Source organism: Morone saxatilis, unplaced genomic scaffold (assembly GCF_004916995.1).
Source record: "Morone saxatilis isolate NCDOM2014 unplaced genomic scaffold, NCSU_SB_2.0 Contig15, whole genome shotgun sequence".
NCBI classification, from domain to species: Eukaryota; Metazoa; Chordata; class Actinopteri; family Moronidae; genus Morone; species Morone saxatilis.
The window spans coordinates 9,977,059-9,989,036 of NW_023339707.1; the positions used below are offsets into that span (position 1 = coordinate 9,977,059).

Sequence of the window (11,978 nt, forward strand, 5' to 3'; positions counted from 1 at the left end):
TCATTCCGACAGTGTTACAAACTGGGTCCCAAATTCATGTAATTCAAAAATGTGCAAAATGATGTAAATATATATCCCTCTTTTTTTTAGATTAAAATAAAGATGAGTCATTATTCAAAACCAATGAAAATATGTGTCCTCCTCCCTTTTCCTGCTTTAATGAAGCATTTCTATATCAACATTTGTTTTCATGTGCTTAGAGATACGTAACAACACAAATGTTGCTGCAAACATTTCATTATTGGCTTATGATACCAGTTCACAACAACTTAAATGACACCATAAGCTCTGTACTCATAAAGGTTTTATTTGCATGGGGGTGAATCAGTGTGGGGTTAAAACAGTTGTCCTGATGGAGCAGGTCCCCAGGCAGAGGGATGGGCAGGGCAGGTACGGAGACTAGTCAGAACCAGGATGTGGTTCTGTCTGCACCAGCTGCAGCAGTCTCTGGATGGGCTCTGTCAGGTCATGGTTTGGTATCAGCTGGCTGGCCTGCAGGGCAATGCTGCAAAATCCCAATGCCTGGCACAAAAACACAAACGGAAACAAACACAGCAGCTGCAGCTGTTAGGCTCTCCGGGGAGGGTAAAGCTGACTTATATAATCATATCACTGAAAATTGGACTGCAACCCGGTCGGCTTAACTTATCCCACTTTACCCTTCCGACAATCTGATCTGCTAGGCTGTAACATTGCCAGGTATAGTTTCTAATTGAGAGAAAATTAGGATATTGAAGCGTTGTTTGATACTGTTGACAAAACCTTGCATGCTTAGATGAATATATGCCAACTTCATTGTGGCATTCATCAAAGTTTGCAGTGGCATCCATGGAATTCCTTAAGTTTCTCAGGATTTATAAACAGCTGGGGATGCATTGTATGTGTATTACTCAAGTGTTCAGTGTAATATCCGCCCACAGCTGTCTCAGAAGTGAAGACAAGGCTGATACACTAAGCTACAGGCTGTTTCTACACACCTTGAATCACAGATAAAAAGTGAAAGTGTAACCACAATACCCTCAACATAACAAGACACTGTAATGATAACATCTGTATGTTCTTACAATAATGTACTTTTCAGTACAGCACTAGCACTGCGACCCACACTGGAACCATGATGTGGACAAGAACATGGGCAGGAATCAAACTACACAATTACCATTTTGGTTGCACTATTACATAAAAAGAGGAAGGGTAGTGATTATTTTTTATGTTGTAGTTCAATAATTATAAGGAAAAAGAGACAATTAGAGAGGGCTCAAAATCTGTTTTTTTCTCCAGTGTCCCGCAACCACCCAGAATTATACTTTCAACAACCATTGATCCAAAATGAAGTTTTTTCTTTTTCATTCTACATAATGAATATAGTTTTATAACCTTGTTTCAGTAACTCACATCACTTCATTGACTCACTCTGGTCTGCCATGGAAGCTCTGCTAGTTGTCCCCTGCCCTTATATCTAAATAAAGAAATAAAATCCTCCTACTTGTTTGGCCACAGTCAGTGTTCATTATTATTTCAGTTATTGGTTGAATTATTATTATTTCTTGTCTATTTATCTGATTGGTATCCAGCGATGGAAATTTACATACACAGACTCTGAACATTATTATTTAAAAAAAATAATCAGAAACTCACTACAGGGGCATTGTATTTGAAGTAAAAATAGAGGAGAGAGATTGAGAGAAAAGGTCAAACGTGCCCCACATGCCAAAACTACTGGCTGCCAGTGCCTGGCACAGGAGGAGAGGGAGAGACCCCGGCACAGTTGGCAGAAGAGCTGTGACTGCAATGACTCTGAGCAGCATGCATGGGGATGAATTAACATATATTATTTTATATATATTTGTTTATTTATATTTATATATTTCTCACCTTTTCCCTGATGGTTTGAAGAAGTTGCTAAATTTGTCGCTTGTCAGTTTTTAGAAATAAATTCGCTAAGAGGGTCTGAGATTTGCTAAATGTAGCAAGAAAGTTGCTCACTATATCTTTGTGTCCCAGGTGCTATTTTTATCGTCCCAATGGACAGCGGGACATCCTTAATCTCGAGTGCTGTACAGAGTGACTGCACATATTATTCTTCCGGGGCGCCCTAATAGCTTATCTGATAGAGCTGGCGCCCCATTTTCAAAGGCCGAGTCCTCGCTGCAGCGGCCATGTGTTTGACTCCCACCTGTGGCCCTTTGCTGCGTGTCTTCCCCTCTCCCTCCCCCCCTTTCCTGTCACTATCAATTAAAGGCAAATAAAGGCCCCAAAAAATATCTTTAAACCAATAATTATATTCTTTCAAATGGCCTGTGTGGCCAGATTTATTTGATTGTTGTTGTTAATGAAATTTGTTTTTCACTTATGCTTTAAAGCATTTTCCAATATGGATTCTTTTTTTTTTTATGTTATGAACTCATAAATCCCTCCCTCGCGCTACTCTCCCCCACTGAAAGTGAAATATCCTTTAGTGTCTAGATACACACACGTACATTAAGTAAATGTCTGTGGGTTAGAGCTGAGGATGTTGTTTCTCAACGTCACAAATGGCTCAACATTTTGACCATAGAGAAAAGGCACCATTAAAAAAAGACTCCCATTAGTTTTGAAACTGGTGTAACTGTTGGTGAAGTTAAAAAAAACTCCAGTAATATTTCATCCAGCTCTAAAAACCCACCAAACCACCAGAAGCACCCAGACACATAAACATATTGTAGTGTATTTGTGTAACTGTCTGGTGTTGGGTGTAGTTACATGTTTACTGTTTGCTAGAATGAGGCTGCTTGTGCTTAGCCAGCAGATCTCATCCAACCCACTGAACTTAGACCCCGACAAGGTTTTAAGTCTGTGAGAATCACCTACCTCTCTGGTACAGAACTTCCTGTGCAGTCAGTCGAACAGACGCACTTACTATGCCATCGCTGCCTCATCCCCTCAACTGGCCTGACACGCTAGAGATCTGCTCATTCCTCTCACATCTAAAGAGGTGGACTTTACACACACAAATAGCCTCCGGTGGTATTACAGAGAGATTGAAAACCAAGGTGGAAGTCAGAGTGTCGAGACGGTCAACACCTGCTAATTCGAACCTGTTCCTTGCGGCTTTACCAATTAGAGATAATCTCATTTTGAGGCAGGCCTCTAAAGGGGGGCAGAGGGAAAATGTGTCACTGTGTCATACTGAACCTTTAATGCGCGGTCACCTCACCTTTAGGGAGTCTTTTCCTAGGAACCACAGCATGGCCAGACAGTGGGCCACCAGCGCAATCTGAGTGGAGTCTTTTCTGGAGCCATTTTGCTCAAAGTCCAACATGGCTCTTAACATCTCGTCCACTTCGACCTGCTCGGCTTTGTCTGAAGTCACAGATAGAGACAAAATGCAAATGTCCTTGAGATTTAACAGTATATTACCAGGGGCATAATACACTGTATACAAAATACCTAAACACTAGGACTAAATGTTTGTGTCTGTACTGTTTGTATAAACATCCTTCCCTTGCATAACTATTTGCCCCTGGTAAACATCCCAGAAATCCCGACAAATTGCATTGCAGCTAACAGGCTTAGCATCATATGTAGGCCAGCAGCTTCGATAGAGGGTATTGGTGCGGATGCTGCACAGCCAGAGATGTGTCAGCACTGGTCTCTAGTCAGCCCTAAGCATGGTAGTGTAAATCTGGGGTTTAGCTTCCAGATTGCACAGCAAGACAGCTCAGCTAAATATAGTAGTGTTGACCTTATTTTTTCACCGATACGCCAATGGATCTCTCCGCTGTTTCGCGGGTGGAGCAAATGATGGATTGGTGATGTCATTTTTTTAATACTGCACCGTGGACTGTTAGAATGGACAAATTGGAAAGGTGGACGTAACCTAAATGTATGGTTTTATATATTTTTTTTGGTAGTTTTGCACAGTTCTATAATATTTTACTTACTTACATCTTTTATTTGACAAAGCTTACCATACAAGGGCTCCAACATCATGTCAGGATTCTGGATATATTGGATGTGGGTCTTGAGGAGTTTGGTCAGATGGCAGTGCCAAGTATGTGCCACCTACAGCAGCAATAGAGGATAAAGCATGAAACACATGAACAAAAAATAAAATGATCATAATCACATCAGATCTGTTTTTATTTTACCTCAGAGTACAAGGAACAAGCAATAGGCATCCTCCCCTGTTTGGCAAACACATTAGCCATGAGAAAGTAGCCACCACAGGTGACTGTGCTATTCAGACCATACTCCTCACTGGCAAAGTAAACCTGAAAAAAACATCAGAGAAATTTGCTTTTTTTCAAGGTATACTCATATAGAACGGGGATTTCCAGTGTTGGTAGGTGCATATGACATGAAAGGAACAACATTTTCTACATCAAAGTGCAGAAACAGAGTTGTGGCTTTCATTTTGCTCCTCATGATATCAATAAAAGTTATTTAACAGTTGAAAATGTACTAATCATTTCTGGTGAGCGTACTAATTACGACACAGACATCATTTGCAAAGTGAAGCAGAGCTGCTTCCAGGTTTCCAGTCGCCGTGTGGAGGCGGCCCAGGCTCCTGTGTAGCTGATGGTGGACTGTGTGGCCACATTCTGGGCTCTTCAACACCGCCCACTCAGCCTGGGACAGGAGCTCCGAGACCAAGGTTAGATTACCCAAACCTGGAAATGCAAGCACAAATACACACAAAAATATACATACGTGCACGCGGACACAGTCGTGCATTTAACATTTTGGAAGGAGAAAGGAGACAATTTGAGCTGGAAAACTATTTTGAGCTCCTTCCTCACCCATGTTGGCCTCAGCCAGGAGCAGATAGGCAGGGACCAGGTGGACAGTACTGGGACCATGGACGTCTATGGAACAGCGTAGGCAGAACTGGGCGGCAGGCAGAGCCTCCTGGTGTTTCCCCTCAGACAGACTGCGCTGAGCCAACGACCTGCAAATCTCAATCAGCTCTGCCTAAGTAAGGGGACCAAATGCAAGGTACACATCAGGTTGTTTTCCCCTACATTAATTCATCCGACTACTCTTCCAGCAACATTACATAACAATTCACAAGAGTAGACCACTCTTATTTACTGACAATACACATAGGGATATTCAGCGTTAGCTTCTGTATTACTGTAGTGACATCCATGTAATGGAATCTCCTCTCAACCCCCATCGATCCAAAATGTATTTCACATTTTCACTCAGTTTGTTAAGTAAAAGAAAGTAAAGAAGTGAGAAAGTAACAACAAAGATCCAGGGTTCTTGTGTGTTTTTGTTGTTTAAATTCTGTTTCCTGAAAGACAGCACAGTCTCCGTGAGATTTTATTTGTATTATTGTGTACTGTAGGTTTGAATTTGGCAACTTAACTTACATTTCCCTTGACAGTGAGAATGTACACTAGACTCAAAGTCAAACCGAGAGTCCTACACTGTGCTGTTTGTTTCATATTCTTCCATACGTGTTCCCAGTGTTTCACATGCACCCTCACCTTTTTAAGCTGTATTTCAATGCGACCAGCCGCCTGGAGACTAAAGAGTGTTGGGGTGCGAATGGGAACAAGCAGCTGACAGATTCTCTTGTGGATCCCCACCCAGTCAGTCTGCTGGTGCTCTGCATCACTGAGGAATACAAAAAGATTTTTTTTTAAAACGACTGCAACTTAAACTGATTCTTATGTTCCCAAACAAACTCCCTGCTTCAGTTTCCCTCTCTCCCTTAAGCCACCTAAGAGCCACATATCTTTGTGCATACTGAATCTCCCCTCTGGGTGCAGTGTGGCTGATGTTGGCTCAAGCTGTTAATCAAACCCCCGTTTCCCTGCTATGAGCTAAACAGCTGAGTTGCATCTTATACTGTAAGTGTAGAACCACAGCCTTGGTAAAAATGGGGTAAAAGTGTGGATCAGACTCCCAGACAGATACAACAATGTGTGTTTAATTGTAAAATGTTTCTTTACAGTATACGTCAGCTGGTTTGAACTGAAGTGCTAACATTACCAAAGCACAGCCTCTATCCCATTTAGAAAATATCATCCAAGTGCACAGAGGGCATACTAAATTGTATGCCATTACATAACTGGTCTGTAATTTTGTTCATCTGGCTCTCCTCTCCTGCACACTTCTGTGGAAACTGTCTTGGTTTTCCTTGCGTTTTTTTTTTTTTCTACAGAGGAGCATGGGTGTGCTCACTGCAGCGCATTTGTGTTTCTTGAGACAAAAGCAGTCAGAAGGCAGTGATCTGGCCACGTCACATCAACACTAACACTCACATAGCTTGTGTCTGTGTCTGTGTCTCTGTGTGTGTGTGTGTGTGTGAAACCTGGTCTCTGCTGAGCTTTCTTTGCATTATACTACTCAATCTGCCTGATAATAAAGGGTCACTGGAAATATTATTCAGGATAATAGTCAGCCAGCGGCCTGATAAATGTGATCTGGCTCATTAACGCCTCAAATAAACCATCTCAACCCTAACAGTGTGATCGCTTTAAAGTTTTATTTTAAACCAAACTAACCTTTATTACATTACAAAGACATAAAAAAGGTTGCTCTGACAAAAGCTCTTAACTGGCAACACGTATAATCCACTGTATTTGGTTCAGCTCTAATGAAAACTCATTTTCTCCCCCTCTTCCCATTGTTTGGAGGTTCAGCTAACAATTCATCCGATTCAAGAAATGTGCTTGACTTGAAGTTCCTTTTGCAGACTGAGAGGGAAGCAAGCACAATAAGTGGCTGTAAGCTCCTGGCTTTAGTGGCTCATCCCTTTACATAAATCCCTGCAGGGAGGGCTACGACCACATGCTCTCCCCCTTCACTCTCACACACTGTGCCAGTGAGGCTTTTCACCGAGCACCATCTTATGAGACGTCTGCACTGCAGGGACGTCCACCGCCGCTAAAAGGTGATGCAGCTTACGTAAAAATACAAATTAATAATAAAAAAAAAGCTGAAATGATCGACCAGACCCAGGCAACAGTCACATGAACGAAAATAACCGTTGTGGTAATTTAATTTCCAGCTGTTCCTTCCTCCTCCTCCTCCTCCTCCTCCTCTTCCCGAAGGCACAGTCACATGAACGCTCTTCGTGCCGACGTGTTTTTGCCGTGAACAAAATACGGCCAACACTGCCACCTACCGTCCAAACTGTAGACACGCTTTTCACCAAGTCGCACACAAAATGAACACGACTGGAAATGCCTGACATTGTGTTTACAGCGAATAACCGGGGCCGACAGCCGTGAATAACCCGAGCTTACCAGTAAAAGGTGACCCGACACTGGGTGCACTGCAGGTGGGCTTCTCTTTGACAAAGTTCACACAACTTCTCTGTTCCTTTGGGGAAGGCAAGAGAAATGATCTTGGATGATATCCCCGAAACTTCAGGTTCAGCCTCCATTATGAAAAAGAAAGTCCGTTTGAGATGAGATAGCTGGCGTTTCCAACATAAAGTGAACCTATGGACACCAGTTGTTGTTCAACTGCAAGTGTACGGTCGCTATGGCAACGGCCACAGCAGTCTGCCTCCCTGCTTGTAAAGCCACAGCTGAAGCTTGAGTACTGTGTGGAAAGAGTATGTTGTTTCTGATCTTACCCTCTCATATGAACATGTATTGTTTGGCTGTTTTTTCTCCTTACCCTTCTAGCAAAAGAAATCCGTATTATATCACCAATTTGATCCTAATTCTTGCAAAAACACACAGCCATAAATGTCCTATTCGTTAAGTGTTGAAAGTGAAATCAAACAATACGTTACATCACTCCCTACAAAATAAGAAAGCAATCCAAACTTTACATTTATTTATCTTGTACAACTTCTTTAACATATTATGTTTGTGTCCCCTGACATTGTCTGTTCATTTACTGTCTGTTTGCCTGTTTGTTAATAAAGTTTTTTTTTTTAAAGGCTTAAATATATAATCAAATAATCATGTCTTTACAGACTTGTATGGTATTTATTGTGCACTTTATTATAATTTATGGTTACATTTAGTAACAACAATGTAACTCGCAAAGCAGCTATTGAATATATTCCACATATCAGCTTCATGTACAAAAATATATATATTTCCAGTCTGCTCTATAGGGAAAATTTAAAGCAGTTCAAATGCCCAAGAAGGCCTACAGCACTAAAAGAAAATACATAACGCTGCTTTGGAATTTACCTTCCTTGGTCAACAGTGAACAACAAAAACCTCATATAGTACACATGTCTTAAAACAGAAGCCGAGCATTGTAAATAATATTGCTATTGAGTCAATGTTTGCTAAAGAGATAACCCGTTATTTTTCTTGGTTATTTCCAAACACATAAACACATTAACTGAAGCCTGAGCAAAAATCATAACATAGGCAACTGTGACTCTGTGACTCCTGCAAAATTTGTTTTTCTGATTAACAAGAAGTTAAGCAAATTTAATTATCTTTTTCCAATAGTGTTATTGACATTGTTTTCCTTTTCTTGGTCACTCTTTCTTGCGCAAGTGGATGTATATGACCCCACTAAACAGCAACAAGGGTACACACACCCAGGCCAGGATGAAGCAGTAGCCGAAGTGTCCCGCAGTCAGTTCTCTGGAGTCCTGAAGGATTTCCTTATTGTGCAATGTGTAGATGAGAACTGCAGAAAAAGCGGTCAGCCCTAAAAAAAAATGGAAAATATTTTTTTTAGGACCAGGGTATGTGGAAAAGTTTATAACCTTTTTTTATTTCATATACTTCTCAATTAATGTTACATACAATAGAGTGATAGCAACAACCACCCCCAGCCCACCTCTACATGTTGTGTTTGGGCTAAACAACATAAAAACAAGTTAATAATATGCAAAATCTGTGGCTGTGTTACTCACTCAACATGGAAAAAATTGAGGTATGTCAGTATGATTGCAGGTTTGCCATATAGAGTATATTTGTGATAATAATGGGCCTCAGATGTACCTGATCCACCATATAACAAGAATCTTTACAAGTTCAGCCATAACTAAAGATAAACTAAAGGTACAGACATTGTACTCAATAATTATACCATTGTTTAATGGTGTCTTTTACTGGCTTGCAGTACAAAATTATATTTCTAAAAGTACAAATGATAGGGGTACAAAAATGTATCAGGTAGCAGATTCTTTCCCAACAACAAACTCGCACTGGAGAGGTACAATTTTCTTGCTCTGCTGCACCCAAAAAATAGAGGGTCCAGTCTCCTAATGTTTAGCTTATTTGCCCGCCAAGGACATCAGACATGTGCTTCCCCTCCCAGTTCCTAAGAGCAAGCATCACCCATTTCCAAACGGTCTTGTGACACAGAGACATGTTGGTGGCACATTGTTTCACTCCACTGTTACCTGCAAAGACCTGACACAGCCCGGTGAAGTAGAAGAGTCCACCCTTAGACATGGTGAACAGTTGACCCAGGAACACCAAGAAGGAGATCGTGGAGAAGACCACCGAGAGAACCATCAGGACCTGCACTGCCTGAAGCCACTCTGAGGAAGGAAATTATTCCCACATCTAAAAAACCAGTCTTAGTCCTCAGGTTTGACCTACTTGTGTAATGCCCCCTTTTATGGAGGTGTACAAAATGAAATTGTTTCTTACCAGATTCTTTGGAGGATGCACAGAACCAGGCTTCTGTGACGTTGTCAAACCTACAGTTGTACCATAGGTCTGAGTTCTCCATGCCATCCCACTCCCACCAGGACTTTAAAGAGAGATTAGACACAATGCACACAGCTGGATATGTTGCACTTATGATAAATAATGCAGTTGAAGTGAACAAACATCACGTCCCAAATATGACTCGTACCTTCTCCATGGTTGCAATGAACAGCATTGCCAGATTGATGAGATGCAGCAGGGTCACAAACATGAGCAGGTAGGCCATTTTGAGTTCCCTGCCGACAAACAAACACAACAGTATAAATTTAGGCTTCCCGGGTTAACTGCATCCAACATTACAGTTAGCAAATAAATGGTAGGTGAGCAGTTTAACACGTTTGTTGCTTACAAAGTGAAAATCAGTGCTAGGGAATGTTCCTGCTTTAGCCTGCCTTAAAACATTGGATGGAAAATGTGAGTAGCTGAACAGAGTATACTCTGTGTTGCAATGCTTCAGAACAGAGTGCAATGAGTTATTTCTAAAAAAACTTCTCTTTGACTGGCCTTCAGTGTTGCCGTTGTACAACAAACCTGCAGAGAACCTGGGCGGGCCTACTGAAGTCTAAATGATTCCAAAATATTTACCCAATTAACCTCTCTAGCCTTCTGAATGGTGTTTTTTTTTCCATTGCGCAGGGTAAACAGTCTGTAATTCAGCATACATTTGGATTTCATTAAAGCTGTTCGGCCTGTGAATTCAGAGGAAATTAAAGTCTGAGGGAAAGCCTGTGATTTTACAAAGCTCTTTTACATCGTAGCTACAGCAGTAGAGCACGAGCAAACACAAAAGAGGCAAGGGAAGAAGTAGTAGTACTTTCAGTTTGCAGTAAGGACACATGCAGTAAGACCAAAAAAAAACAAAAAAACAAACGAAGGGGGAAATAAGAAACAGGATGAAATTGTCTGTGTAGATCTTTATCTGTAAGAGAGGTCCATTTGGGTGGGCGGTGGAGTCACAATTACTGTCAAATTATGTCATTACACTAAATCTCATCCATCATATGAAAGTGAATGAAAGCAAAAAAAATATGTGAAAATGGTTTAAAAAAACTAATGGTTATGATTATCATTTTAAAATATGCTGATAACAAAAATAAAATATGTTACATACGTGTTGCAGGGTTGTTAAAATAAGTTATCTTAAAAATGAAAAAAATGTCTAATAATAAAAACATGCATCTTTTTGATGGCTTGATTTTTACAACCCATTACTTTTATAACCTATTAGGAGATGTGATGCCAGAATCGCTACAATGACGCCTTTGCTTTAAAATCTGATTTAAACTTTGCTTTAAAAGTAGCACCATGATTTAACAAGGTATTCATTTAAAAAGTCAAGGAAATATCTACCTACCCCGGGTAATGCCTGTTGCTCTGAATCAGATCTCACGAACAGCTTAGGAGCAGCTTCACCACTCTAACAACATTGTGCCCCACTTGGTGGTCCTCTCCTTTCCAGCATTGCCACACCCCCTTTATTTTTTCAGTCACTTCATCCAGACTTTGCAAGGAGAACGCCCATTTCCTCTGTGCAGAACAGAGCTCCCTTTTGCTCTGCCTCCTAGTCCCTCAGTACAGCATCACCATCCAAAAAAGACTCAAATGTGACCCACCCATGGGCAGTTGGAGGCACATAAAACCACATGAAAAGAGCTCTTCTGTAAACAGTCAACTTGGATTCCTCCCCGGCATAATGAGTATTCTTCCATACCTCACCCATTCATGATCCCAGTCTTATTGGGGTAGAAATGAAAAAAAAATAAACACACAGCTGCAACATAGCTCACATTTCTACACCAGAACATAATGAGCATTCAGAGTGCACTGGTCACACAGAAAACATCTGGGCAGGACACACTGTGCAAATAGCTCCAGATCATGTGGTAGGGTCAGTGGAGGTAACTGCAAAAACAACAAATTATTAAGTTTTAAAATGCCAACTATACATCTAAGTTGAGAAAGTATTTCTGCACTTGAAAAAAGTTAATAATAATAATAATAATACCTGTATCCATTAATTTTAGAAATATTATAGGGTGTTGAGCTAAGAACTGAATGCTGGAATCATAAAAAAAGACAAATGTTATCTTTGTCGCCCCCTGCTGTTTATATCCATGGCTCAATGAGAACAGCTTTGTCTCTAAAGCATGATATTAGGCTCGCAGTGACGTCGTGCACACGTGGGCAACGGTAACCTCAGGAGATCGAGGCCGCAGGTTTTAGAGCCAGGTGCCGCAGTTGCTCTCCAACGACCGCAAGGCCCAGGGCATGATGGGATCCAGGGGCAGATTGGCTCTTAGTTTGCACAACAAAGACCACTTTTCCCCCCTAATTTTCTGTGTG

The 11,978-nt window shown here is 41.1% G+C and overlaps 2 protein-coding genes across 2 annotated transcripts; both read right to left on the bottom strand.

The window, feature by feature from the left end:
• Positions 1–293: 293 nt before the first annotated feature.
• On the bottom strand, positions 294–7,570 carry zmynd12 (zinc finger, MYND-type containing 12). The gene is made up of 8 exons (XM_035656473.1): positions 7,242–7,570; positions 5,475–5,604; positions 4,782–4,953; positions 4,483–4,652; positions 4,131–4,253; positions 3,951–4,044; positions 3,197–3,342; positions 294–522 (listed from the first exon to the last, which is right to left on the bottom strand). Exons 1-8 carry the CDS (start codon positions 7,379–7,381, stop codon positions 400–402), a joined length of 1,098 nt encoding a protein of 365 aa, XP_035512366.1. The 5' UTR covers positions 7,382–7,570; the 3' UTR covers positions 294–399.
• Positions 7,571–7,931: 361 nt separating this feature from the next.
• On the bottom strand, positions 7,932–11,326 carry LOC118324885 (epithelial membrane protein 3-like). The gene is made up of 5 exons (XM_035657383.1): positions 10,990–11,326; positions 9,784–9,871; positions 9,576–9,678; positions 9,323–9,463; positions 7,932–8,622 (listed from the first exon to the last, which is right to left on the bottom strand). Exons 2-5 carry the CDS (start codon positions 9,859–9,861, stop codon positions 8,447–8,449), a joined length of 498 nt encoding a protein of 165 aa, XP_035513276.1. The 5' UTR covers positions 9,862–9,871; positions 10,990–11,326; the 3' UTR covers positions 7,932–8,446.
• Positions 11,327–11,978: the final 652 nt, after the last annotated feature.

What these genes read in the sequence shown, in the direction of transcription:
- zmynd12 (XM_035656473.1), bottom strand. Translation starts at nt 7,381, where the DNA reads ATGGAGGCTGAACCTGAAGTTTCGGGGATATCATCCAAGATCATTTCT. An exon ending in TTGAAATACAGCTTAAAAAG is followed by an intron (nt 4,954 to 5,474) that starts GTGAGGGTGCAT and finishes CCCCTTACTTAG; the next exon opens with GCAGAGCTGATTGAGATTTG. An exon ending in TGCTTCACTTTGCAAATGAT is followed by an intron (nt 4,254 to 4,482) that starts GTCTGTGTCGTA and finishes TGTTTTTTTCAG; the next exon opens with GTTTACTTTGCCAGTGAGGA.
- LOC118324885 (XM_035657383.1), bottom strand. Translation starts at nt 9,861, where the DNA reads ATGGCCTACCTGCTCATGTTTGTGACCCTGCTGCATCTCATCAATCTG. An exon ending in TCATTGCAACCATGGAGAAG is followed by an intron (nt 9,679 to 9,783) that starts GTACGAGTCATA and finishes CTCTCTTTAAAG; the next exon opens with TCCTGGTGGGAGTGGGATGG. An exon ending in GCTGTGTCAGGTCTTTGCAG is followed by an intron (nt 8,623 to 9,322) that starts GTAACAGTGGAG and finishes ATTTTTTTTTAG; the next exon opens with GGCTGACCGCTTTTTCTGCA.